This window comes from Equus caballus, chromosome 2, assembly GCF_041296265.1.
Source record: "Equus caballus isolate H_3958 breed thoroughbred chromosome 2, TB-T2T, whole genome shotgun sequence".
In the NCBI taxonomy this organism is placed as follows: Eukaryota; Metazoa; Chordata; class Mammalia; order Perissodactyla; family Equidae; genus Equus; species Equus caballus.
The window spans coordinates 57,199,689-57,226,511 of NC_091685.1; the positions used below are offsets into that span (position 1 = coordinate 57,199,689).

General features: G+C 57.2%; 1 protein-coding gene across 21 annotated transcripts; it reads left to right on the plus strand.

The window, feature by feature from the left end:
- The first annotated feature begins 73 nt into the window (after positions 1–73).
- Positions 74–26,556, plus strand: DMTN (dematin actin binding protein). 21 transcript variants are annotated; one of them, XR_011436626.1, is made up of 16 exons: positions 4,395–4,541; positions 5,472–5,698; positions 15,854–16,056; positions 16,334–16,408; positions 16,768–16,923; positions 17,827–17,871; positions 18,245–18,344; positions 18,733–18,789; positions 19,042–19,191; positions 19,980–20,107; positions 20,742–20,847; positions 24,160–24,224; positions 24,394–24,449; positions 24,784–24,849; positions 25,101–25,181; positions 25,340–26,556. XR_011436626.1 is itself a non-coding variant. In XM_023636119.2 (16 exons), the coding sequence occupies exons 2-16, from the start codon at positions 16,039–16,041 to the stop codon at positions 25,451–25,453; spliced, it is 1,218 nt and encodes a 405-aa protein (XP_023491887.2). In that variant the 5' UTR covers positions 6,882–7,819; positions 15,854–16,038; the 3' UTR covers positions 25,454–26,556. The 21 variants fall into 21 exon arrangements, 1 of the variants encoding a protein (XP_023491887.2); XM_023636119.2 differs by lacking the exons at positions 4,395–4,541; positions 5,472–5,698 and adding exons at positions 6,882–7,819; positions 24,601–24,608 and having other exon boundaries at positions 24,394–24,442; XR_011436627.1 differs by lacking the exons at positions 4,395–4,541; positions 5,472–5,698 and adding an exon at positions 101–238.
- The last annotated feature ends 267 nt before the right edge of the window (positions 26,557–26,823 follow it).

A 26,823-nucleotide genomic window follows, 5' to 3' on the forward strand; every position in this document is an offset into this window, starting at 1 on the left:
GCGACACCGCGCCGGGCCCGGCTCGCCCCCCGAGAGGCGGACGGCGGCAGGTGGGCGCGGCCGCCAGCGGAGCGGGGCCCGCGGGCCGAGAGGCGCACCTGCGCCGGGGCGGCCGGCCCCTCCCTCCGCGCCTCGGGTTTCCCGGCCTTCTCGGCGGCCCGCGCTCCCGGTCGGGCCGCGGACCAGCCGAGCCCCGGGGCGGCGGAGCGGCCTGCAGCCGGGACCGCGCTTTCGTCCGGTGAGGAGGGTCGGCGTGGGGAGGGCGCGGACGAGCGGGGCGTGCGGCTGGCCGGGGCGCTCCAGAGGGGAGCGCTGCCGGGGATGGGGGCCGCCGCCCCAGCTTCCCAGCTTCTCGGAGCTTTGCCTCCGCCTCCAGGTGTGTATTTGGGAGGTGGAACTAAGGCCTTAAAAGCGGCCTCTTTCCTTCTTGCGCTGGCTTTTAATCGGGTCAAGGGGGAGGCCCTTCCTAGCAGGCCCCCGCAGTATGCCGGTCAGGGGACATACATTCACTGAGCCCTCTCTTCTGCGGATGGACCCCCAGCCTCAGTTTCCCCTCTCTCTTCTTTTGAGAATATGATGGGGAAGGGGATTATGGAGAAGGAAGAAAAAGAATGAAAGACACCGCTTCTCCCGAGAATGGCCTAGAAACAAGTTAAGAATAGGGAGTGTGGAGTCGCCTGGTTTAGTCACAGTGGGAGGTGAGTGGAGCAGTGGCCCAGACTGATAGGGGTGGGGAGGTCCTCACCTCTCCCTTGGTGAGGGCTGGAGTCGGGTCTGACACCCCCAACTCCAGACAATTCGAGGGCAGCAGCCAGGAGGGAGGTCCCCCACGCCCCAGGACATTCTCCCTCCAGCTTGTCATAATTGCTTTTCACCAGGTTGCTTTTTTCTCTCCCCTCCAATCACAAAGACCCTTAATCCTGGTGAAGACTGGGGGTGAGGGGGCCCGGCCGGGGTGGGGGTCGTTTTCTGGGGGGTGTGTAGGGAGGGTGGTCTGGAGCCACAGCTGATAACTGGCGAGTTCAATGGGATTTGAAGCCCAGGGGCAAGGCCCAGCAATTACCTGAGGACAAAGGGTTGGGGCCCCCAGGTGTGAAGGACTGGACTGGGGGGCTGAGAAGGAGGTGTGTTGGGGAGGGGGAGCTCTTACAATCCCTCTGATTTCCGCAGGAATTTGAGACATTCTTTAAAACTCTAGACTGCCTCCCCCCAGCTGGGCTCTCAGCCCACCCCCACCCCTCCCTGACTCGGGTTAGAGACAGCTTCAAAGGTGGACGGGGCCCTTTGTCTGGCCTCCTCTTTCTTCTCTGCCTTTCTCCGGCCCCTCCCTCCCTTTCTGTGACCTCCCCAGCACAGACAGGCCTCTGGGGGCCGGCTCCAGAAAGCCCTCACTGTTTCCTTTCTTGCTTTTTGAGGTGAGACCTGGTAGGGCGGGACAGAGAATGGGGAAGGGTGAGGGAGGAGGGCAGCTTTGGAGGCCCCTGCCATCTCGGAGAGTGCCCTTGCCCCACTCAAGCCCCATGCCTGGCCGTCTGGCGCCTGCTTGTGGCCTTGGTCGCTGGCTCGGCTCTCTGAACCTTCTCACCGCAACTTTCAGTGCCTCGGCGGAGTCCAGACTCCATACCCAGGGTGTCTCTTCATAACCCTGGGGAAGTCTGTTCAGCTCATTCCCTCAGGACTGGTGGTGATTTCAAAGATGCTAAAAGGAAGAAGCCACAGGAATGGATCTCTAGTAACAGGCCCTGAGTGGAAGTCAAAGTATCTGTGGATGTGGTGGGAAGGCTTCCCCTGGACTGCGGACGCCCAGCCCTGGTTGTTTCTGTGCCCTAACCTGCTAAGCATGTGTGCAGGTGGTGGTGGTGACAGTGGGGAAAGACCAGGGCATCATGAATGCAGCCATTTCAGGGAGGATGTGACAAGGTGGAGGGAGACGGCAGCAGTGTGCCTCGAATCCTGTGACTTTTTAGGATTACCAAGAACTCTAGCTAAGAATAGCCCCTCCTCTGATTTCCCCTCCTCTGTCCTTCCCTCCAAACAGCTGGATGAGGCAGAGGGGCGCCAAAGAGGGAGTCAGAGGGGAAATCCACCCCCTTTGTAATCCTCACAAGCTGGCTTCTACTTATGTCACTCTATTCAACCCTGTCCCTCAGACTCCAATGGCCAGTGACCTCCCAGTCACCAAGCCAAAAGCCTGCCTCAGACCTCAGTGTCATCAGCCTCACAGCCCTGGACACCTCAGAGGACCACCCCTTTCTGAAGCTCTTCCCTCCCTCAGCCTGCCACGGGCTGTCTTTTCTCTGTTCACTAGCCACTTGGACTCCTCTCTTTCCAGGTTCTTCTTGGAAAGGTTCCCTAAGATTTCTGCCGTTCTCTTCTCTCCTGTCTTCATGCTGTCTCGGAGCAGCCCACCATCTCAACCATTACCCCCCTGCATGTGACAGACCTCACTGGGATCTGTCTCAGTTACTGCAGTAGCTTTCCAAATGCCCTCTCCGCCTCCTGACACGCGCCCCCCCCAGGATGTCCACCATTTGCTCAGCTTACCTGACCCTACCAGAAACCACAGCCCTGCCCTGCCCATATCACGTGAGCACTAGCAAACTCCTCAGCATGGTTTTCAAGACTCCTGCACCACCCCTGCCCAGGCCCCCTGCCCAGCCCCACCCCTGCAACTCCACTTCAAGAACGCTGGCAAGCCTGCAGCCCTGGCCATCCAACAGGCATGCCATGCCCATCCTTATTCCTGCTGTTCCCACTGCCTGGCAAGCCCTTCTGCAGAATGCCCGCAGGTCCAGACCACAGCCATCAACCCTGCTCTGTGGACTCTCCTCCCTCTCCCAAGGTGAGTGGCAGTCTCCACTGCCGCTGGTCCTCCGCCATTGACTTGCCCTTGTCCTTTGGCACTGCTTGTCCAGACTGTGCTTGTTTATGCTTGTGTCACAGTCCTGTTGGATGCAAGTGCCTCGGATGTAGAATTAGTCCATCTTTGCCTCCCCCATGGTACCCAGGACAGCACATTGCACAGAGTGAGTATTTCCTGAAAGAATCAACCAACCAAAGGCCCAGAAGGAAGCCATTGGCCCAGCCCCTGCAGTCCCTCAAAGTGGAGACAGGATGAAAAGCCCCGTCCTGCCTCCGTCCTCTGTCCTTCAGTGGACTCGGGCAGGGAGGGGCCCTAAGCAGTTAATCCAAATATTTATTTATTCCCTACAATGTACAAGCTCTGTGCTAGCCCTTCAGTTAGTAAAAAAGGTGGTCAAGATATTGTGTCATCCCCTGTCAGGCTCTCAAGACACTTGAAATTTAATTGAGGGATAAACCCATACAAAGGCAGTTCTCTTGTAGGGCTTTTGGAAATCTCTCTCTCACACCTACAATAGCAAAGCAGAGTTTGGCACATCCCAAAAAAGTGAAAGAGGAGATAAGAGGTATTGGAAATAAGGACACTGATGTATACAGAGCTCCAGAGGTGTGCCAGGAGCACACAAGGTGTGTCACATCTAACACCTTATTTAGGGGTAAGATTATTCCCACGTCATATGTGGGTGAGCTCAAGCTCAGAGATGTTAACTCACCCACAGCCACAGCTAGTGAGAATTACAGTCTAGATTCTCGCCTGTCTTCAACACCTCAAGTCGGACATTTTCCACTCCCCAGCCAGGCACCGTGGATTCTGAGGTAGGAGAGTGCACGGGGGCGGGGGGGGGGGGGGGGGGGGGGGGGGGGGGCGGAACACTAGGAAGGGGTGGAGTTGCATGGTCTTTAAGACCTTCGGGGGAAGGCAGGACAGTGCAAGGTGTGTTCCGGGGAAGTCGATCCGTTTGTCTAGAACTGAGAACGTTTGTAGAGAAGTAGCAGGAAATGGTTGGGTCACATTATGGAGAGTTTGGTCTTTATGCTGTGGCAGGCAGGAGATAAGGAGGGGCTTTGAGAAGGGAGTGACCAGATGCAATGGCCGGGTCAGTGTTTGGGGGAGAGGCTGGTGTGGCGGCGCATGCTGGGAGCAGAGGCTCTGCACTCACTCCGGGAGAGAAAGGGTCCAGGACTCAGAGCTAGGAGGATGTGGCTTCCAAACTCTGATGAGAAAGCTTCGCTTCTAGACTCCGTCCTGGCTTTGATTCCCCTGGCCCAGTTCTTCCCCAACTTTCCCTCCTCCTTAGGCGCCCAGCTGCCCAAGTCAGCCTTTCCAAGAGTTAATGTGTAAACGGCGTAGGGGGCGCGTCCCTGGTGCCCCCGTCCCCATCCCCAGCAGGTTTGTGCATGGGGCGGGGCAAGGGGCACTGGAGTGAGACCTGGAGAGAGAACGGGAGAGAGACAGCAGAGCAGGCATAGCAGCGTATTGCACGGGCCCTGGGGAGGGAGTGGGCGGCAGGGCCAGAGTCCAGTCAGGATCTGGCACCACTGACCTTGCTGGGGAAAGAAGCTGAGGACTAGGTGTCTGGGGCCTGGGACCATCTGCCTCAGAGGGGCAGGAGCCCCAGCCTCCTGCTGTAGGACGCAAGTGCCACTCTCAAGGCCTCAAGGCCCTCCTGAGCCTAAAGGTATGCTAATCTTGTCAGCAGCCTGCTGGGCCTGGGCTGACAGGCACCTGGTGCCCAGGTGACGGGGGAAGATTTTGCCTCCTCTCTCATCCCAGCCTGATGGGGAGGCAGGCAAGCAATGTGGGAGGACTGTCCAGCTGGCCTTGAGGAGACTGGAGCTTCCCAGGGGGAGGGGACTGGAGGCAGAGCAAGTCTCTCTGTAGGATGAGGCCAGAGGTGAGGTGGAGGCAGAGGGTGGCAGGGAGAGAATGGTCTCCTGGCCCAGCTGTGTCCTCGGCCCCCCACCAACACACACACACCCTGATCCCTCTCAGCAAGGAATGACCTTGACAGCTACCACGCCTCAGGTCGACAGAGGGAGCCCTAACTCTACAGTCCCCGTGGTTCGGGCTGGCCAGCGGCAGACTATTCCTGCCCAAGGTGGCGCGCCCCATCCCCGCCCGCGGAGGGACATGGTACCGAGTGGGGTCGGTGGGAGTGGGCCCTGCGTGGTTGGAAGAGTGCTGTCCCAGGCTCTGACTTTCGTCGGAGTCGAGGGCAATGACAGGGTTTGGGACTAGCAGAAGGTGCTCAGAGATAGCAGAGATCAGGTGGGGGCAGACCTCTGGGCCCGCAGCTGCATTCCCACCCAGCCATGCCCAGGGCCTCTCCTTCCTGCCTGCCGGAAGCCACCCTCTGACCTTCAACATAGGCCACCCCTGCCTGGTCTCTGTCGCTTTTCCCCAGCTCCACACTGAGCTTTCTGGAATGGGGGACGCTGCCCAGTGCTGCCTCCCTCTCCAAGACTGGCCTGCTATCTGGCCCTGAGTTAGGGTTCTCCTGAGGCCGCCCCAGGAGCCAATCCCAGAGCCTTATGGAAGTGGGGAGGGGAGACTGGTGGGGCACAGTGGGAGGCCTGGTTCCTGAAGTTCCTCCACCCCCACCCCCCAGCACTGAGGCCAACCTCAGGCCCCCTCCCTCCATCACTGAAGAAGAGGCTGTAGGAGCCACAGCCGCCTCCTCCCCCCTCCCTGCTGCCGCTGCCACCACCACATCGGCTGAGCCCAGCCGCAGGTTGTCTTGGCAACGGGAGGCGGAGAGGAGATGCGCCGAGGGATGGAGGTGTATGTCACAGAGGAGGCTGCCGTGCTCCTGCCCCACGCCCCAGGCCCTTGAAGGTACCGGAGAACCCTCCCCCCCCCGCCCTTTCTCCTTGGCTCCCCCACTCTATCCAACATGCTTGTTTCCTTGAGGAGAATACTCCCCTCCTCCGGGACTCCTGTCCGTTCCTCATGAGCCACCTCATTCCAGGGCCCTGTCCACAGCTCTCCTTCCGGGCAACGGCTCATTCCAGCCCTACCTCTGGGGACCCTTGCCCTGGAAGACAAATCTCCTGGGGTGGGGTCTGATGGGGGTGAGTGAGAGCAAGGGAGGAACCGAGGTAATGGGAAAAATCAGGTCTAAAGGGCCCAAGGTTAAAAGCTTGGTCTCCTGGGTGGTGGGGGGGCGGGCAGTGCAGGACTGGGTGGGGCCAGGGCAACAAGGGTGGGGCTGAAGGGACAGAAAGCTGAAGCTGGCTGGTTGTCCAGAAGGGCCTGGATCCCTTCCTCCAAGGCTGCGGCCCACCCCTGCTGCATCAAAGGTACCCCCCTCCCATGTCGTCTCCTGGCTATTTTTTCACGGTTAGATGGATCCTGTGTTTCTTCCCCCACCCTTTCTCGGACCTTTCCACAGGGCTCCCCCCGGCCCCCTCCCCACACACAGCAGCTAAGCCTGGATTCTTTCTACTCTTGCTCAGTACTCAGCTCTCTGCCTCCTTCATATCTCCTTTCCTTCTGGAGCCCATCCGTCAGGATTCATGCTTCTCTGTCTCCCAGTAACCCAGACACATCCCTCCCTTCCTGTCCCTACCTGTCCCCTCCTGTCCGCTTCTCTTTGAGAAAGAGGTCCTGGGGCATACTCTCACCTCTCCCCCTAAAGACCCTCCCCCTGTGATTTTCCCTTTAGATACCTCAGCGCCCCCGCCCCAGATTCTAGATTTCCCCACCCACAGCTGATACCGTCAGCTGACCTGCTGTGGGCAGTGGTTACCAGGGCAACAGCAAGTGCTGCAGGTCTGCCGGGAGGTGAAGAGGGGGCTTGAGCCAGGGCCAAGGTCAGCTGGCTGGGTTCCCTCCCTGCCCCCAGTGTCACAAATGAACAGGGCTCTGCTCTGAGCCCAGAGAGAACCAGAAGGCCAGTGACAGGGTCTTGGGGTGGTGGAGGTTTTCCAGAGACAGGAAGGCACGTCCCTGCAGTTCTGTGCTGGGGCCTGAGCATCACCCGTCACGCAGTCCCCTTTCGATGAAGCCGCCCCGCTGAGAGATGGGGTTCTTCTCACCCACACCAACACTGTGCTCCGTTGCAGCTCCCAGGAGATTCAGATTATGGAAGGGCCAGCCCAGGCTCCTGCACTGAGGACCTGGTTTTTCGCCTCCTCCCATTCGTCCCTCCCCGGGAGAAGGTTAACTGTGGGTGACCAATTCTGGCATCTACGCCTTTTAGCACCCCAGAAAGGCAGGCCCCCAGAGGCCTCTGTGGCCGCTGTTAGGTGATGACCAGGAGATACAGGTGCTGGGAGAAGCCAGGTGTTGTTAGCCCGCAGTTATCAGTAGGGCCCCCTCCCCGGAACTCAAACTCCAGCTGTCTCTGAGGCTCGAGAGGATTTGTGTGGGAGAATGCGAGCGTTGCAGAGCGTTGCAGGGTCGGGGGTGTGGGAAAGGGAACAAGGCCAGCGGCTGGCCCAGTCGGCTTCCGATTCTGCTTCGTCATGATGCCGGGTTAATGCTCCTCTTGTTTGAAATGGGTTGAGCTGCGGCGAGCCAGCAGAGCCAGCGAGCTGAGGTGGAAGAGCAGACACACACAAACACACACCCTCAGGCCGGCCACGCGCTATCAGCTGGAGGTGGGGAGGGCGCAGCCGGGAGCCAGCGCCCGCCCCACCGTCCTGCCAGCCCGCCCACCAGACGCAGACTCCCGGCTTGGGGATCCAAGCTTCTCCACCAGGCTTGTGGAGAAGCAGGGTGGGGGCGAAGCAGGGTGGGGGTGAGGGGGTGGGGGCCCAGAAGGATAGGCCCCCTCCTTCACCAGCTCACCCCCCACCCACCCCAAGCCGGCTGTTTTCCTGTTCTTTGTGCTCCGGGAAAGCACGTCTGGGTTCCTGGAAGAGGTGCCTGTTACTTGGGTTTACGCAGAAAGGCGCCTGTCCCGGCTCCAGCCTCGGGGCCTCTGAGCATCTGGGCCACACTGTCTGGGAAGAGGTAGGTGTCAGGGGCTCCCACCTCTCTTCGCTCTGTGGGCACTTTGGGCCACAACACCTGCCTGGGAGCAAGGTTCTGGGTGGTGGCAGGGGTCCCCAGGGGAGGGTCAGCTATGGCCCCTTGTTCAGTGGGAGAAGGGCCTGGGCAGCTAGACCCCGGGAGTAGCTGCGTTTGATCTGATCAAACCTCCTGCTTTGGGGAAGAGGGGTTGGGTGTTGCCTGCCATCGCCCCAGTGCCCCCTTCGCCTAGCTATGCTGGTCAGATGTCCAAGTGAGAGGGTGGTGGCCCAGCACAGGGTAGGCTGGGGAGTTGTTCCCTCTCTGCCGGATAATGGGGAAGCGAGAGTGACGGGTTGCCAGCCTCCCTCCGACCAGGTCACAGATGCACATGGAGACCTGACTGCTGTTGATGTAGGGTGTGCTCTTTGCGGGGAGGGGCCTGGGGAGCCCCCTTCTAGCCCTTGGTTGGCCCGGCTGGAGTGAGGGCTAAATGCAGAATGAGGTTGGGAGCAGGGAAAGGCTGGAGGCCTGACCCTAGCGCTCTCCTGGTGCCGGCTGCTGAAGTGCTGGTTGGGGCTGGGGGCTGAGCAGACACGCAGGCCCCCAAGGATCCAGAGGTGCCTCCTTGCCAGCTCTGCCCTCCCTCAGCCTGGCAGGCGCCCCCGGTGTTCCCCTCCCAGGGGACCATGTTGCCAGGGTGTGAGAGTCAGGGGAGCAGAGGCAGATCTAGGAGAAGGGAGGGCACATCTAGAAGAAGTCATGCTTGGGGAATGGGACACACAGAAAGGCCCCATGGGATGGGTAAATGAGGGTTCTGTGTGTGTTGCTGTACATGTGTGCAGCCTGGGGAGGGGGTGTCAGCACGTGATGCGGGGGGCTGCAAGCATGGAAAACAGGTGCTTAGGGGGAGGATGGGTGGGTGAGTGCGAGTGGGTGTCAGTGGCACCATGTGGCATTGTGCGGGACCTCACTGGGAGAGTGGGGGCGTGCTCTTGCAAGCAGCACATGCGTTCTGCAGCGGAGCCTGGCATGGCCCTTCTGCCTGCGTGGAGTGTCATGCCCCGTGTGTGAGTCTTGCCTCAGTGCTGCTGGCCTCTCCAGGGCCACGTGCCGAGCACCTGGGTCAGGCTGCCCCCTGGCAGTGCAGGTCTGCGGGAATTCCTCTTTCACAGCTCATGTGCGAGTACAAAGACAAGAATAGGGATGCCACCAGAATTCAGGAGGCTGCATATGGGATGCAAGACCCTTGCATCTCCCCCAGCCCTATCAATCCAATTTGTACAAGTGACACTACAACCTGCCAACAGGGCCAGCTACAAATAGAGCCCAGAGCAGGAACATGCTGGGGACCAAGCAAGCCTGACGGGCTTGGGGGACACAGAAAGAGGGCAGAGTGTAGAAACCCAAGCGAGAGATCTAAGAGAAAGGGAATGAATAGACACATATTTGTGTGGGGTAGGAAGGGAGAGAGAGGGGTCTGGTCCAGTCCCATTGTCATCAGGAGCAAGGGGGCGGGGCAGGGCCTTGAGCAGGTGGTTCTCGGGCTGGGACCCAGATTCTGAGTCCGCCAGCCCCTGCCTGATGCTTCACTACTGTGAGAGGGTGCTGTATGGTGTCGGCGTTAGAGGAACCCAACCCTCATCCTACCAGAGAGAGCAGGGCTCAAAAAATAGGGGTGGGGGAGAAGGAGACAATGAGAGAAGAGGAGGGAGGGAGGGTGTTGTTAGCCTGGGCAGAGGCGCAGGCCCCAGGCTTGGCTGAGGTAAGGACACTCTAATGAGCCACTGGCCCAGAGCAGGGGAGAGCTCACCGTCCTTCCTGGGCAAGTGTGGGTGTCCCATCCAGCCATGGACACGCCCCCACCCCCGCCTTGGAGTACACTGAACCCCTCCACCCCGCCCCGGCCCCCTGCCATCAGATCTGCTGGGTCCGCCCTTCCCCTTTCCACCCTGGGATGCTGTTTTGGGAACTGGTGACCCAGCTGGATCCTGCCTTTATTTCTGGCATTGAGTTGTTGCCACAGTAACTGCGGGGGTGGGGCCGGGACAGGGAGAGGGTGAAAGGGAAACAGGCAGAGGGAGGAAAGATGAAGAAAGAAAAGGAAAAGGGATGGAAAGCAGAAAGAGCGATGGAATGGGGAGGAGAGGTCAGGGAGTCACACCAAAGAAACTGGAGGAGGAAGGGAGGGCCCACCCTGCCCAGCCTGACCCGGCCCACTTAGACAGCTGGCCTCACTTCAGAACTCGTTTCCTGTCTGCACCACCGGCCACCAGCCTGGCTTGACCCAGCCAGGGGTACAGAGCCCACCTCCCCAGCCGCCCTGGTCCTTGTCCACAGGCCGGGCAGCCAGCAGAATTTTGGGTGGCTCCACTGTATCAGGTTAGCACGTGGGACCCCAGTCCCAAGTCCAGGTTCAACTGGGATCTTTGGGGACCTATTGAAAAGAACAGTCATTGGTTTTGACCTGAGACAGGCCTGGGTTGGCGTTCCAGCTTGGCTTCTATTTGGGTGGCCTTTGGCAAGTCGGTCTCTCTGAGTGAGGAAGACGGTGGCTTGTGTGAAGAGTTGAGAGGATGTATGACTGTCCCTGGCACAGAGCAAGTGCTGGTTGGCTTAGGAGCAGAGCAGAGGGTGGACTAGGAGCCCAGGCTGTGCTTCCGCTGGTTGAGCCTTCTTTTCTCCAAGTCTAAGGAGCCACCGTCAGGGTGCCTGGAGCAGGAGCCAGCTGGCATGGGTGGGCAGCTCTTATCTCTCCCAGCCCCGCAGCTGAGAGGCTCCAGTGGCGGTGGAGATGCCGGGTGGGCAGTGTGAGGCGGGGCTGGCTGGCGGTTCAGATAAGGCACAGTTGCACAGCTGGGGCAGGGCGAGGCGGGCATGGAAGGTGAGGAGCCTGCTGGCGTCTGATGGGAGCCGGGGCGAAGAGAGGGCCCTTCCGCCACCTGGGCTCGCCTTCCTCCGAGGTCCTTTCCCTTTCCTCCCATTCGGCCCTCCCTTCCTGCTGCAGCCTGCCCTTTTGGCCTCATCCACAGGAGGCTGCTGGAGCTAGGGAGTGCACCTGCCTAGACAAGGGGTGTGCATGGGTGGGAGGGCAGGATTGGAGGAGGTGGGGTGACAGCGGGTGGTAACTTGCCAGGAAATTAGCTTTGGGGGAGGGGGCTACCTGTGGGTGGAGTAAACAGCCTCCTGCATAATGAGATTTGAGAGAAGCCAAGAAAACCGTCCCTCCCTCCCACCCTCCCTCTCTCTCTCTCTCTCTTTCTCTCTCTCTCTCTCTCCCTCTCCTCCTCCCTCCCTCTCTCTCCCTCTCTCTGTCTCTGTCTCTGTCTCTCTGTCTCTCTCACACACACACTCCTCCACCCCAAAACGTTTTCCCTGCCGGCTTAAAATTTCACCAGTAAGACCCTTACTCCTTAAGTCTAGCCCCAAATTAAAATGTGACACCCCTGGAAGGGGAAGATATTAACAGTTTATCAGCGTGCTTTCTAATACACCAGACGCTGGTGCACAGGGCCTGAAAGGAGCATGGCTCAGGGCCCAGGGAGAAGACACCTGGAGGCTAAGGGGCGAGACCCAGCACAGGGGAGTCCATGGGGCTGTGGAGAGCTGTGGATAAAAAGGGGCCGGGCCACAGAGCAGAGACATCGTTATTTCAAATCATGTTTCTGAGTGCTGTGCCCGTGGAAATGTGTTTGTGCATGTTGGGGGGTGGGGCTGGGTGCATGACCATGGACACGTGTGACATGGCTCATCCTGGTTCCCCACCCCCACCTGGGCAGTTAGCACTCTGAGAGACAGTCATTTCCCCACTCTGTGCCACATCCGACTGGTGTTCAAGGCGAGGGTGCCAGGGCCACCCCAGGCTCAGCCGGAGGCTCCAGAGCACAGGGAAGCTCTGCATTCTCCCAGGCCAGCCCCGCCACCCACCCTCCCCACCCACCCCGACCCCAGACCCTTGCAGACCTTTGCTACTCTCTTCAGCCGTTGCCTGACCCCCAGGAGATGTGCGTCTGACCTTCTCTCATTTTGCCTCGGGAAACAGGAGCCTCCGATTGCCCTGGTCCCACTAAACGCCTGGGTTGTGGTGACCCAACTGCGTCCCCTTTCCTCTCCGTTCAGGGAAACACGTACTTTCTCTCAAAGCCAGTCCTCCACTGGGGCCTGGACCCACTCCTCCCTCCGACTTCGGCCTTGCCTCGGCCTCACCTCAGTCTCTTCCTCTCTGCTCCTCCTCCACTGCCTGCAAACATGGTCAAGTCTCCCTTTTCCTTAAAAGCCCTCAGCCAATCTCGCCTCCTCCGGAGCTGCCCTCCCGGGCCCTCCTGCCCTCTGCTCACACTTGGGACGCGCTCCTCCCCGGCCTGTGCATCATCCCGGAACCCTACCTAACAAGGAGGTATCACTCTTCCTCTCATCGAAAATGCTCTCATCAGCCACCAGGCCTTGACACCCAAACTGACGAGCTCCCTGGGGCACTTCTCGCCTTCTCTAGGCGCTGGGCTCTTGGCTTCGTGACCTTCTTTCTCAGCTCCCTCTATCCTTTCTCCCAACGTTTACTGCATACTTACTGTGCATCAGGGCCTTTGCTGGAAATACAAAGAATCACTGGATACATTCCCAGCCCCCAGGGAACTGGCCACCAGTTCTCCTCCTCCCTTTCATCCCCTCTTTGCCAGTTTCTTTCTTCCAGTCACCTAGGTATTTCCCAGGATGCTGTTTTTGACCTTTTTTCATCCATGGCAATCTACCGTGCAGAGACACCGCTGGCTCCAATGGCTTCCAGGTCTCTCTTTCCAGCCTGGCCCTCCCCCAGGCAGCTCTTCTTCCTTGGGCGTTCTCACCTGGTCGCCTGCGGCACTCACCTCAGCCCTGACCTGCAAAACGTGAGCTCATCCTTCCCCTTCTCCTGGCTCTTGGACTTGCAATCTGCCCCTCCCCTGGGGGCTCTCAGATCAAGTTCCGGTTTGCACATTCTGCCCCTGGGGTTTCTCGCATTTGCCCCCTTCCCGTCTTCCGGGCCTGCCCAAGTCTGGACGCTCACGGTCACCTGTGTGAACTTCCACCACAGCTTCCTGGCTGGCCCCCTGTGGACTGCCCCTTCCTGTCCAGTCCATCTCCCAGGCTGCAGCCAGACTCATTTTCCTGAAGCGCTGCTTGGATCTGTCACTTCTTTGCTGAAAAATAATTTCTACACATTCCATGTCCCCCTGTCGCCCACAGGATACAATCTAAATCCCCTAGTCTACATTCAAGGCCTCCACCATCTGGCCCCAAACCACCTGCCCCAAACACATCTCAACCTCGTGACCTCCATGATTCAGCCATATAGGCTGCTGCCCAGACAGACCCAGTGCTGCCCATGTCCCTGCTTTCCCTAGTGCTGCTTTCTCTGGTTCAGTTTTGATGATCTCAAACTGGGCATCCTTCAAGACCTGCCTCAAATGCCTCCTCCTCTAAGAAACCTTTTCTACTTTCTCCTCTTGACACCCTGGCAGGAGTGATCCCTCTCTCCTGTAACCTCTCACAGCCCCTTACACTATCCTGTCTTATCTGGCACCTGTAATCTTCTGCTTTGTGTGGGAGTTATCTGTCCGCATGCCTCATTGCTGGTGGGGCAGCTTAGTTCCTTTGACTGTCTTTCTGTTCTCCACAAGACTCATCACAGAGTGTTGCTCTGTGGTTGCTGCAGGATAGGTGCTGAGAAAGGATTTGATGAATCGAGGGATAAACAATACATGACTGCATGGACGTGCGGATGTGACGGGGTGGAAGGATGGAAGGGTGGCTGGATGGATGGATGACTGGGTCAGTGTTTGCCTCTAGGGCAAAGCCAAGTGGATAGCTAGTTTGACAGTGACTGTTAACAAAGTAAAGATCAGAGAGGGGTGAGAGGGAGCTAACGGGTCTTCGAATATGTCCTAGATTTTATTCTGATCTTCAGACACCTAGTTAAAGCACTACAAAGTGAGCACTAAGAAGGCAAGAGAAGCATGTAGCTCTGAAATGGAGCCTTTCTATGGGCACCAAATACCTAACATGACTCTGATGGCCAGGGTCTTGTCCCGGAGATGCCTTGGCTCTAGAATACCAAAAAGCCTTCAGAAATGTGGCAGACTCTAATCTAGCCCCACAATGCACCTGACTAGGTAGGTCATTTTCAGTTCTATGGCTCTGGACAGGTTTTTAACCTCTCCAAACCTCAGTTTCCTCATCTGTAAAACGGTTCCACCTTATAGGGTTGTTTTGGGGCCAAACAAAATATTCCTTGTAGAGTGCTTATCAAAGTACCTAGCAAGAGCATTCAAAAGATGATTGCTGTTATTATTGGTTTTGCTCTGCAGAAGTTAGCGGTCATTCTAGGTAGGGGAAAAACATGTTCCCATGTCAGGCAGCATATAATCAAGGGCTAAGTCACATGGTTCTCTTTTAAGTCTCTGGAGTTCAGAGACTGGCTTATCAGTGAGGACTGGAATAGTGGGGAGGCCTCCTAGAGCGGGGTTTAGGATGGACCTTGAAGGATGGGAGGGATCTGGGAGACAAGGGGGTAGGCAGAGAATAGTAGAAGAGCACGTGCAAAGGCAGGGAAGTGGGAGTGGGGGCCGCAGGTTGTGTTACTGGTGGAGAGAAGCAGAAGAATGGCCTGCTGCAGAATAATAGGTGATACCATTGGGAGCACCAATGACCTCAGTCATTCATGACCCTCTGTTGCAAAGAATGGCCACAGAAAAGCTATCTAAGTCCATCAGTCCTTGGGAAGATAGAAATAATAATAGCTAACACTCTACATAGAATTTATAATGTTTTAAGCACTTCACATGCTATAACTTATCTGATACTCAGAGCAACCCTAGGACACACATACTATTAATATCCTGCATTTTACGGATGAGAAATGTGAGGCACAGAGATGGTAAGTAACTAGCCCAAGGTCACACAGCTTCTGAGTAGCAGTCTGTACTCACACCCAGGTACTCCCGTCCAGCCCATGCTCTTACCCCTACACTATGCTGCCTCCTCCCTGGACCCTATGTAGCCATCAGCTCTCTTCACTCTATGGCTTATTGTCAGCAGATGGAAAGACAGTTTCTCTGCCACCATCACGCAGGAAACAGCTAGGCGTTCACTGAATTGTTATGAGGTGTCCAGCGCAGGGATGTGGAGAGGAGGATGGGAGGATTGCTAGGGACTTACTGACAAAGGAGAAGACTGGGCTGTGGCCCCAGGGAACTCATGATCTACCACAGCAGACGGGCCCTAATGCCCTAGGAACAGAGAGAGCAGTGCCGGCCAGGATGCCTTCCTGTGGAGCCAGGGGGTGCTGACTTGTAGCCAAGCAGTGCTTCGGAGGGCAGCCTCAGCGTGGGCACTCTGAGGAGACTGCCGAGCCGGATGTGGCCTTGGCCTCAACAATGCCTTACCAGATGCCTGCAAGTGAGACTGACTGCTGTACAGGGAACAGGGAGAGGCGGACGCGGGCTCCCTCCAGCCTCCCCTCCCTTCTTCATCTCGGGCAGAACCCGGGGCAGAGGGACAGCTCCCAGCCAATGATCTGACCGCTTCACGAGGAGGTGGCTTCATTCCCATCCTCTCTTACCCGTGTGTCCTCCTCATAGGTTTTGCCGAGTCGTCTTGTGTTAAACCTTCCTGGGCCACGAGGGAGAGGTGGCACAGCCGGCGGCGGATAGATGGGGAGTGGGAGGAAGGGGCAGCACAGAGCTAGGGAGAACAGCCTCTGCAGAGGCGGAGGGGAGCGAAAACCTGGGTCTGAAACGGGACTGCGGCCCCAGGGCAGGGCAGGTGTGACAAGGCAGGGATGTAGAGGCTGCACGGAACGGCTGGCCCCTGCCGTCATTTCCTTTCCAGCCAGAGAACAATGGCTCAAAAACAAGCGCAGCGCTTCCACTTTCCCGCCTCGCGGGCCCCACGCGCGCTGGCTTTCCCGGCCGAGCGAATGGAGAGGCAAGCCCAGGGGGGCCCCGGCGCGCTGCCGCCCTGCTCTCCGCCGCCCTCACTGGCGCGTCGTCCCTCCCCTCCCAGGCCCTGCACCGGCCTGCAGCCTGGAGAGTCCCGAGGGATGAGGACGCCGCGGCCCGGCGGAACGCCCTTTCTGCTCTCGCGGCCCCGCGCGCGCAGCGCCCAGGAACCCCGCAGCGCCTGACCCCTGTCGCCCCTCCTCGCGCCCAGGGTTCTGCCAGCGACCGGAGCAGCCAGCTGCCTGCCGCATGGAACGGCTGCAGAAGGTGCGCGGCGGCGCCTTCACCGGGCAGCGCGGCCCCGGGCCCCGGGTGGGGCCGGGCTTCCCCGCGGAGGGTCAGCCGGGAGGCGATGGTGCCACCTGGTGGTTGCCCGCAGCGCCGCGCCCCAGGGCCCAGAGGCCTAGGGAACCCCCCCGCCCCAGCCCCAGCCCCAGCCCTGTCCCCGGGCCGGTCCTCCGCCTTCCGAAGGGCCCTGCCGGCCGCCCGGCCCTCGCACGCATGCACGCACGTTCCCACCCGCTCGCCTTCTCGCTCTCCCCAGCAACCACTCACCTCCCCTGGGAGCGTCAGCTCCTCCCGAGGCTCCAGTGGTCCCTGCTCTCCCTCCATCGTCGTGGTGAGTACCTCTCCGCCACCAGCACCCTCAGGCTGGGAGCGGGAGGGGCGGGGGACAGCCCGCTGCTGGGCAGGTTCACTCAGAGCCTCCTTGGTGGTCCTGCAGAGAGAACCCAAAATCCAGAGAAGGTTCCCCACGCCCCTTTTCTACTGTACCCAGAATACTAGGCAATGGACTAGCCTTTTTGAACGTGACTACCTAAACCCTCAAAATTAACATAACAGAATTATCAACTTAGAAGAGCTGATATCTAAAATGGCTGCCCATTTTCTTCCTAATAACAGTGAGTCTGGCTTGTAAGGCCAGTGTTCTAGGGGAGGCTTTCGGCACCTCTGTTCCATTCTCACATTTCCCTTTAGGCCAAGATGGACAATCAGGTGCTGGGCTACAAGGACTTGGCCGCCATCCCCAAGGACAAGGCCATCCTGGACATCGAGCGGCCTGACCTCATGATCTACGAGCCCCACTTTACCTATTCTCTCCTGGAACACGTGGAGCTGCCCAGGAGCCGGGAGGTGAGGGGTGGCAGGTTCCTCTTGGACAGGATTGGAGGGAAGGGCTCCCCTAGCCACACTGGGTGGCAGGCAGAACCCCTGTCGTGCTTTCTTTCCTGGCGGCCAGACTCCAGAACAAGAAAGGGAGCTGTGCACAGCGATCCACCAGTCAGTGTTTGTGGAAAGCAGGCGGAGCGGCCAGAGGTGGGGTGGCTCCCTGCAGAGAGCAGGCGGGCCATGTGTGGAAGAACAGCACAGAGGGGGTCCTGCAGGAGCAGGGTGGGAGTGGGCAGAGAGAGCAAATTTGTGGAAAGCGCTCAGGAACACTGAACTCGGAGGCTGGAAGTCCTAGCTGAGTGAGCTGTGTGTCGCTGTAGTCTCGGTTTCCCCTCCTGGAAAACAGGTGATACCTCACCAGGTCCACCTCACCAGGTGGTCAAGTGCACAAGATAACGCACGGCAGGTACCTTGTAAACTGTATTCGTGAAACGGGTAGTGTCATGGCTGAGCGGGTAGTGTCATGGCTGAGTGTGAGATGGGGCCAGGCTGTGGGAGACTTAAATACCTGGCGAGGACTCCATTCGGGATGCTTGTGAGTCTTATCCCTCCGTTCGTTGCTAGGCCCTGAGGGCAGGGTCGCCACCATCTTCAGTTGGCCCTCAGAGCACACTGTCCCAAGATCCATGGCTTCCTCATGCTTCCTAGGGAAAGACTTAGGGCCCTGCCCAGGAGAGTACCAGGAGGGAGAAGGAGAGAGGGCCAGCCCGGGGAACTGACCGTGAATGAGAGAAAAGAGGTGGTCTGGAAATTGGCCAGGCAAAGGGTGCCAAATTAGGTGGGGGATGAAGTGGCCCATCTGGGGTTCTAGGAACAAGAGTTTAATCCTACCCTTGTGGCTCTGACCAGCCTCCTCTCCATTCGCAGCGCTCTCTGTCACCCAAATCCACATCCCCCCCACCATCCCCAGAGGTGAGTGTGCCCGCGCCTGATGCTCCGCAGCCCTGCTCAGGTGGGGCCCCACTGCCCTTCCCCACACGTGGTAGGCCGGGCTCTGCAGAACCCAGGGCTTAACGGAATCGGTGGACCTTGTCTTGTCACTGGCCAGATCTGTGTCCGTCTGTCTGTCTGATCCATGGCCTCATTTAACCCTTTCTGCCTGTGTCAGGTACCATCAGCAGGTCCACTGCTTGGACACCCTTCCTCTGCTCTAGGGTTGAGGGCTGTGGGCTGCTAGGGTGGGAGGATAGAGCTGGTAGAGTGAGGTGAAGAGGCATCTACATGGGTTGGAGGGAGCAGGGTGGGGGATCTGGGAGCTGCAGCGAACCACACTTCTGCTCTGCAGGTGTGGGCAGAGAGCCGGTCCCCTGGAATCATCTCTCAGGCTTCAGCCCCAAGAACCACCGGGACCCCCCGGACCAGCCTGCCCCATTTCCACCACCCTGGTAGGTTTTACTGTCAGCATGGTTGTATCCTTTCCCTAGGACCTGTTTTTTCCTTCAGGAACCCAAGCCCCGTTCTCTCAGTCCCCCGCTCCCTGTGGTAGATGCTCACCACAGGACTGGCTATATGCCCTGATACCAGCACGCCAGGCAGGGCGCCCAGAGACGGTGGGCCCAGGCGCGTCTTCCCTCCCACCCAACGAGAAAAGCGCAAAAAGTCCCATCCTCCTGAGGGATGGTTCTAGGAGCTCTGGTTCTGTCTTGGCTCTAGGCAGGAGCCCATGAATTTCTACCTTCTCCCCTTCCATTGGTCTCCATTCTCTTCACTGACGTGGCCTCGGCCACCATCAGCATGTCTTCCTCCTCATCTGCTCTTGCTCCCTCTCCGCAGAGACCACCCGCCCAGATTCCAATATCTACAAGAAGCCACCCATCTACAAGCAGAGAGGTGAGGGCTCCCCTGACTGACTGAGCCCCTTCCTGCCACATGCTGGGAGGCTGTGCTGAGGGGCTGGGGGCTGGGGGCCGTAGGACAGCTGTTCGTGACAGCACATAACCTTGGCCCGGGGCTCTTGGTTGTCCTTACACCTACCATCTCACAGGTGTGACAGGGGAGAGGCAAGGGAGTTGGCAGCTGGCGGTGGGCCAAGGTGGCCTCCGGGCGGGGTGTGCGTGGGCTGACCCTGACCTCCCCCTGCAGAGTCCATGGGAGGCAGCCCTCAGAGCAAGCCCTTCCATGAGGACATCATCGAGTCATCCAAGTTCCCTGCAGCCCAGCCGCCTGACCCCAACCAGCCAGCCAAGATCGAAACTGACTACTGGCCGTGCCCCCCGTCGCTGGCCGTCGTGGGTAGGAGAAACTGTTGAAGAAGGGAAAGGGAGGCCGGGACCCCGCCTCACAGCCCCTGTTGAAGCGCCATGAGCCCCCTCACCCCACCCCGTGTCCTACAGGTCTTCTCACGCTTTTTTCCTCCTTCTCGGGCCCTCCAGGCTCATTGCTCAGCCATTCCCTGCATCCCTATGGCTCTTGGTATAAGTGGCCCTATTTGTTAGTCATTCGTTCACTTTCTGTTCGTTGACTTGCCCACTCAGCAGACATTTATCAAACTTCTGCGTCCCAGCTTCTGTGATAGGAGCTCTGGAAAAGAGAAAGAGAAATGAGCCTTGGTCCCCCGTGAATTTAAGTCGTATGAATGTGTTGCCTACCCAGCTTCACTGCAAGGCTAGAAAATGTTACTTTTACGTCATTTTTATTTCATTTCTATTTATTTTTTTGAGGAAGATTAGCCCTGAGCTAATTGCTGCCAATCCTCCTCTTTTTGCTGAGGAAGACTGGCCCTGAGCTAACATCCATGCCCATCTTCCTCTACTTTATATGTGGGACGCCTACCACAGCATGGCTTGCCAAGCGGTGCCATGTCCACACCTGGATCAGAACCAGCGAACCCCGGGCCGCCAAAGCAGGATGTATGCACTTAACCGCTGTGCCACCGGGCTGGCCCCTTATTTTTTAAAAATAATTTGTAGTGTTCTCCTTAGGGTGCAGCCTGGTGTCCTGCACAAAGCCAGCTCCTGGTAAACGCTTGTTGAGCAAATGGTCGATTGACTGACATGCCTGCTTTTGCCCGTGTTTCCCAGAAACAGAATGGAGGCGGCGGAAGGCGTCACGGAGAGGGGCAGAGGAGGAGGAGGAGGAGGAGGAAGATGATGACTCCGGGGAGGAGATGAAGGCGCTCAGGGAGCGTCAGAGGGAGGAGCTCAGCAAGGTAGCATCTCGCTATCCCCCTGCCACCGTGTCTTCTTGGGGACAAACATCTGGTTTCATAGCTATTCTCTTCTAAATGGGTTCATGCTTCAAGAGCATCCTTGTCAGAACATGCGAGGAATTCCTCTTCCTTCCTGGGATTTCCAGTTACTGCTTTCGAAGGGACACCAGAACTTCACTGCTGTTTTGGGGGGAATGCTAGTTAATATTAAGGTCAAAAGCACAGAAAAGGGTGGCCCCACCAGTACCAGGCTTCACTAGGCTGAGTAGTTCCTGGGAGGAGGAGAAAGGAGAGAGTAGGCTGCTGGTCTGCAGGAGAAGAGAGAGGGCGTTGGGTGTCATGGGAAGGCCACTGGCAGTGACATGGGCTTGTGCTCTGGGCATCGTGATCTGGGACAGGGAGCCCACTGGGGTAGAGTTGCACTGAGCAGCCCTGACTCCTCGCTCTTGAGGGGGGCCAGACCCAAGGTGGCAGTGCATCCGACCAGAATGACCAGCTCCGTCGCTCCAGGGCATGGCCCAGCCACTCAGAAAATTGTCCCTAGTCCTGCCTGCAGTATACCCAACTCTGAACTTTTTGGAGATAAGAAACGAGTATCAAAGTCCTGGATCCATCTTCCTTTCTCCCTCCCCAGGTTACTTCCAACTTGGGAAAGATGATCTTGAAAGAAGAGATGGAAAAATCATTGCCTATCCGGAGGAAGACCCGCTCTCTGCCTGACCGGACACCCTTTCATACCTGTGAGTGCCATGGAGGGGATTAGGGTCACCCGGCCAGACCCTGAGGCCAGAATCGAATAGGGTGTGTGTTGTGTGTCATGTGCCCAGCACTGTGCTGCTGCAGGATTAGAGACAACGAAGACTAGATTGCTGCCCCCAGGCGCTCACGCTCTCCCTAGAGCGAGGACACCAGTCATGGAACAAGACTAGATGATAAAAGATGGTATCAGCTGAAGCAGAATCAGTAAATTTCGTTTAATTTAACAAACATCTATGGAGCGTCTATGTGCTAAGCACTGGGGATTATAAAGAGTGAAAAAAATCGAGTCCTGTCCTCCAGTAGCTTCCAGTCAGTGGGAGAATTGACACGGAAACGGGTTTCAGTCAGTGTAGCGGTGTTTTGAGATGGAAGATGCACAGCGGGTGCTTTGAGAGGACAATGACAGGCCCAGGGTCGGAGGGTTGGAGCTGCCAAACTGAGTCGTGAAGAAGGAGGCAAAGTGAGAGGAGGAGAAGGGCATCACAGACACAGAGGACAGTGTGGGAGCGAAGACAAGGAACGGGACACAGCCTGGCCTGCTTAGAGGGCCTCCAGGAGCCTGGAGTCACAGAGCCCGGAGTGTGCCATGGGGTGGCAGGAAGGAGCCAGAGAGACGGGCTGGCCAGGGCTTTGGACACTATGCCTGTAATCACTGGAGTCTGGCCTGGACTTCCTTAGAGTGTGGCCGCTGGAGAGGAGAGAGCTGAGAACCCCAACTGGAGGCTACAAGACCTCTAAAAGCCTGGCCTCGGGAACCACACAGCTTCACTTTTCCTGCAATCTCCTACTCAGAGCAGCTCGCTGGGCAGCCTAGACTCAAGGGAGGGAAAGAGAGTCCACATTCTGACGACAGGAACCGCACAAAACCATGCAGGCTGGGCGTAATGTTGCGGGCCATCTTTGGAGTCAGTCTCCCACACTTTCCAGTTGTCTGGATATGGGCTAAAAATATCCATAGGTCCAGAGAAGAGGGAATGGGTTTGAGAACTATATAGGAGATGGAATCACCAGGACTCAGTGTCTGACTGGAAGCGGGAAAGGGAGAGACAAACTGGGGTTTTGTCTTGGGTACCAGGTGATCAAACCTAGAACTGAGAGGATGAAAGAGGCAGGTTTGGGGGCAAAGAGGAAGACACTGGTTTGGGACATGTTGCCTTTGGAGTGTATGTAGGTGGGAGCGAGTTTGACTGAGCTGGAAGCTTGAGGGGCGAGTCAGGGCTCAGGGAGAGTCTTCAGCTTATATGAAGTAATAAGGCCGTGAGAAGAAATGTGATTGAGAGGGAAGGGGATCCAGGCGGAGCGCTGGGTGCGAGGTCCTGAAGGAGACCCAGCCTCAGGATGTGGGAGGCTGGCCTCGGAAGACCTTTCTCTGAGGGTTGGAGTCAAGACACTGGAGGTGCCCATGAGAGTGACGAACAGATGTGCTAGGAATGAGGCTGAGGAGAAGCTGCCAACAAAGAAGGACGCTGTGGCCACAGCATGGGTATCTGGGCTTCAGATGTCAAGGTGAAGCAGTTGTGGGTGACAAGACCCAGGGGATAGCCATCTGAAGGGGCTCCCTGATGTATTAGGGTTGGGGATTCAAGGAGCCATAAGGTTCCTAGGTAACTAGGACATCCACAGGGTCACCGAAGCTGCCAGGATGACATTTCAGTGGGGGTGGGAAGAGTTCTGGTAGTAGCCCTTTTTAGAGAATGTGGAATAAATAGCGAAGGCCTGAAGAATGAGGCCGATGGAGAGATGCTGCCAAGGTTGCATGCAGTCTTCCTGCTCCACCAGAATTCAGTCAAAATTGGCTCTTTAACTTCCGTCTTAGCCTTCCAAAGTCGAATAGCCAAATGTCTACCTCACTATCATTTTTGGCATCCCTGAACTGGTATGTGATCAATGACCATATGATTGTGTAGGTTACTGTCATAACTAATCAATCTCAGCAATTTCAGAATTATGAAAGGCATGTCATTCTGATGTCATGGTAACATTGAAATGGTCACTTTCAAACATAAATGAGCATTCCAGAAGTAATTTAGAGTGAAAATCTTCTTATGTGCTTTGTAGGCTGCACTTCTCTCCGTCACTTGTAGTAGCAACACATACTTACCGCAGAAGTGAAATGCTCCAGTGATGAATGATGATTGTGGAAGGAGAAAATTTTCTATACCAAAATAAGTGTTAAGAAAAAAAAACTAGGTCCCCAAAATACATTTTGTTCTCACCAAACAAACTTCCAAACAACAGATTTTATTTTTTATTTTTATTGTTTTATTGTTTTTTTGAGGAATATTAGCCCTGAGCTAACATCTGCCGCCAATCCTCTTCTTTTTGCCGAGGAAGACTGGCCCTGAGCTAACATCCATGCCCATCTTCCTCTACTTTATATGTGGGACGCCCACCACAGCATGGCGTGCCAAGTGGTGCCATGTCTGCACCCAGGATCCAAACCAGCAAACCCTGGGCCACCAAAGCGGAACGTGCGAACTTAACTGCTGTGCCACCAGGCCAGCCCCATCAAACAACAGATTTTATAAGAATGTTTTAAGAAGACAATCCTTTACAGTTTTGAGTCTATCCAGGCTAACCTTTTAAACAAAAATGTTTATCAAAACAATTGCTATCGAATGCCAACAATTTCTAGCATTTGGAGATGAAGGAGTTTTGAGATCTCCCTAAACTGAGATCCTTAGGTACGAAGTTCTTTCTAGGAAAACCTATTACTGAAAACCAAGTTTCTTGAGTTATAATCTGCAGTGCTTGAAAGCTTAGTGATGTCATGAAATGTGCAAGTTGATAGTGACATCTGATCGAGCAGATGTGAAGGGTACTGACCACTGGTGCAATCTAGGGGCTGAGAGTGCTGAGAAAATTGTTGTTTCTGCATTATAACATCAAATGTTTGAAATTTGATTACTAACATTGCTAATAATAAAGTTGTAATAATTTGCTTATTTTGACTAGACTTTAGATTCATTTTGTTTCCCAGAGGTTCATTTTTTGATGGTGAGCCTCGTCATCTGTCACCGGCTGACATCAGTTATGACTCGGGCATTTGGCCCACATGTGTATTGGGTGCACTTCTGTTAGTGGGAGAGGGAAGGCATTAGAGTCAGTTCAGAGCTGCCAGCACGTCACTTGCTGAAAGCATTTCGCAGGAGCTGGAAGCCAACAGAGGCCCACCAGTTTCCCCCACGCCCACCCTTAACTGCCTGCCCATGGCAGGGGAAGCGAGGGAGGGAGCCCTCTCAGAAATCACAGTCGGGCCAAAGGGACTGAGCCCGGCTCTTGCTCTCTTCCAGCTTTGCATGCAGGAACGTCTAAGTCGTCTTCTCTCCCCGCCTACGGCAGGACCACCCTAAGCCGGGTAAGGTCGCAGACCAGTGATAATGGACTGCATGGGAAGAGTGTGCACGTGGGGGCCTCGGAGGGCCTGAGCTACTTGGGCATCCTGGGGGAGCAGGGAGACCCTTAAAGAGAAGGGGAACGAGGCAGAGTATTCCAGCTTCCTACTGATCCCTTTGTGTCCTTTCTAGCTACAGTCCACAGACTTCAGCCCATCTGGGAGTGAAAGTGGGAGCCCAGGTGAGAGGCAGGGCTTTCTTGATGCCAGGCGAGCTGGGAAAGGGTCTTAAGCAGACCCTCGGGCAGCCCAGGTCTGGAGGTTGGGAGGCTGTGCTGGCAGGTTTGGAGGCCTGCTGTCCTCAGAGCTGCCTCTGAACAATGACTTTTCTCTCCCGCAGGCCTGCAGGTGAGTGCAGGGGAACGCACGGAGCACCAGAGTTCCGAGGCCACAGCTGGGCAACTGCAGTATTAGGGGAGGGGGTGTGGGCCAGAGTTGCCTGGTGAGGACATGAGAAGCCCAGGATAAGGCTGGGGAGGTGTCCCTGCCCCACTCTGGCTCACTGCGGCTTTGGTCTCCCCAGAACGGAGAGGGCCAGAGGGGGAGGATGGACCGGGGGAACTCCCTGCCCTGTGTGCTGGAGCAGAAGGTGAGGGGCAGGGGCAGAGCCAGGGGGCGGTGGGCAGCGGTGGGGCCGCTGGGGGAGAAGCCAGGGAAGTGAATGCGCTAAGGGGTCCTCCTGGAGATGATGGGGGGCAGCAGGGAAGTTGGGGGAGACGGACGGCAAAATGGCATGAGCCCCTGTGGCCCCTGCAAGCTGATAAGGGGGCCTAGGGTATTGAGGGGGTTACATCAACAGGAAACTTCCTGAGCCTGAGCCGGCACCCTCCCATCCCCCAGATCTATCCCTACGAAATGCTGGTGGTGACCAATAAGGGGCGAAGCAAGTTGCCTCCAGGTGTGGACCGGATGAGGCTTGAGGTACACAGGGGAAATGTGCCTGTGGGTGTAGGGCTACCGGTGGGCAGCCTCCCCGGCCTGGTGGGCGGGGCCTGGGGCCTGTCTGAGTACTCCTTTAGTCACTTGGCCAAGCCCACCCCGCCTCCTGTCCCTAAGCGGCCTCTGTGTCCCCCTCACAGAGGCATCTGTCAGCAGAGGACTTCTCAAGGGTATTTTCCATGTCACCAGAAGAGTTCAGCAAGCTGGCGCTGTGGAAGCGGAACGAACTCAAGAAAAAGGCCTCTCTCTTCTGATTGCCCCACCCTCTCCATGACTGACCCTCACCTCTGCTGCTTCAGGGCTCTGCAGCTGGGGTCACCAGACCCCAAAGCATCATCTCTTGAGGGAGCAGGAGGGTGGGGCAGAGGTGGGGTTGGCTCCATTCCCCAGGTGTAGGGGAGCCAAGCCGTCTGCAGTGCTGGTGTATGGCCCAGGGGCTTTCTTCCCCATAGGAGTGAGGGGCTGCCTCCTCTCATGCCTGGTCCTCACTGCACGGGCCAAACCTGTCTGGACTCCAGCACACACAGAGTTAATGTTTGCAGCCTCTCCCTGCCCCTGCCCCTGCCCCTACATGAAGGTCCCCAGAAGAGAGTGAGGAGAAAGGAACGTGGCGCTTAGTGGTCAGGCTGTCGGCTATCTTCACCAGCTGGTGGGCAGGAGGAGGTGAGAGTAGGGAGCAGGCAGGTGGGCCGGGAGGAGAGCCCCAGGACCCTGTGGGTGCCCAGGCACGCCTTCTCGCCTCACCTGGGACACATTCCCCAGCCCTGGCCTCCTGTTCCTCTCACTCTAGCAGGGCAGGCTCCAGCTCAGCCTCTAGCCCTGAGGCCGTCCTGCCCTCCAGCTCACCCTGTCCTCTCCTTGTGACCCTCAAGCTTCGAAGCCCCTTGCTCAGCCCTGCGGCTTCCCCAAAAGTGTTGGCTTGGAGTGGAGATGTTGCCTGTACAAACCCAGCTCACCATCAGCCTCCAGGCAAAGTCAGCTAGGCTCCTACCTTCTAGCACCCAGGGCCCGGCCAGAACCCAGCCCTGCAGGCTCCCTGGGATGGGATCAAGAGGCCAGGCTGTGTCCTGGCCACCAGGTCCCATCCACTCCCATGCACCCCCACCATGCTGTCCGAAGAATGTAGTTTATCGGGGCCCCCCAGCTGCTTCCCCCACCTGACTCTGCCCCACCTCAATCACAGTCCCCGCTTTTCTTCTCTCAAAGACATATGTGAATATAATTATATATATATTTTTTTTGCCTGGGTCTGGGTTTTGTTCCTGCCCAGACCCTGGCATCCCTTTCCACTATGTGTGTGACAATGCTGGGGAGGGGGACTCTGCTTGGAATTAAAAGGTTGCATTGGGTCCCCAAAGCTATTTGTTCTTTATGAGCCACCAGACCCGGGTGAGGGACAGGTGATGCCAGGCTGAGGGAACGCACATGAGCGAGGGTTCAGATGGGGAGGACACAGGGTTGGAGGAGGTGGAGGGGTGGCACACACGCTGCCCTTGCCCCAACCCTGGGCCACACAAGCAGGGGCTAGTCTAGCAGGATCCTGGCTGCCTCCCCTCCCTCAGGGGCTGTGTGATGGTGGCACGGAGGAGGGGGCAGAAATGCACACTCTGGAGCCTGGAAGGAG

Coding starts and splice junctions, on each gene's coding strand:
- DMTN (XM_023636119.2), top strand. Junction 19,192..19,979: donor CCCGTCGCTGGCCGTCGTGG/GTAGGAGAAACT, acceptor CGTGTTTCCCAG/AAACAGAATGGAGGCGGCGG. Junction 20,108..20,741: donor AGAGGGAGGAGCTCAGCAAG/GTAGCATCTCGC, acceptor CTCCCTCCCCAG/GTTACTTCCAACTTGGGAAA.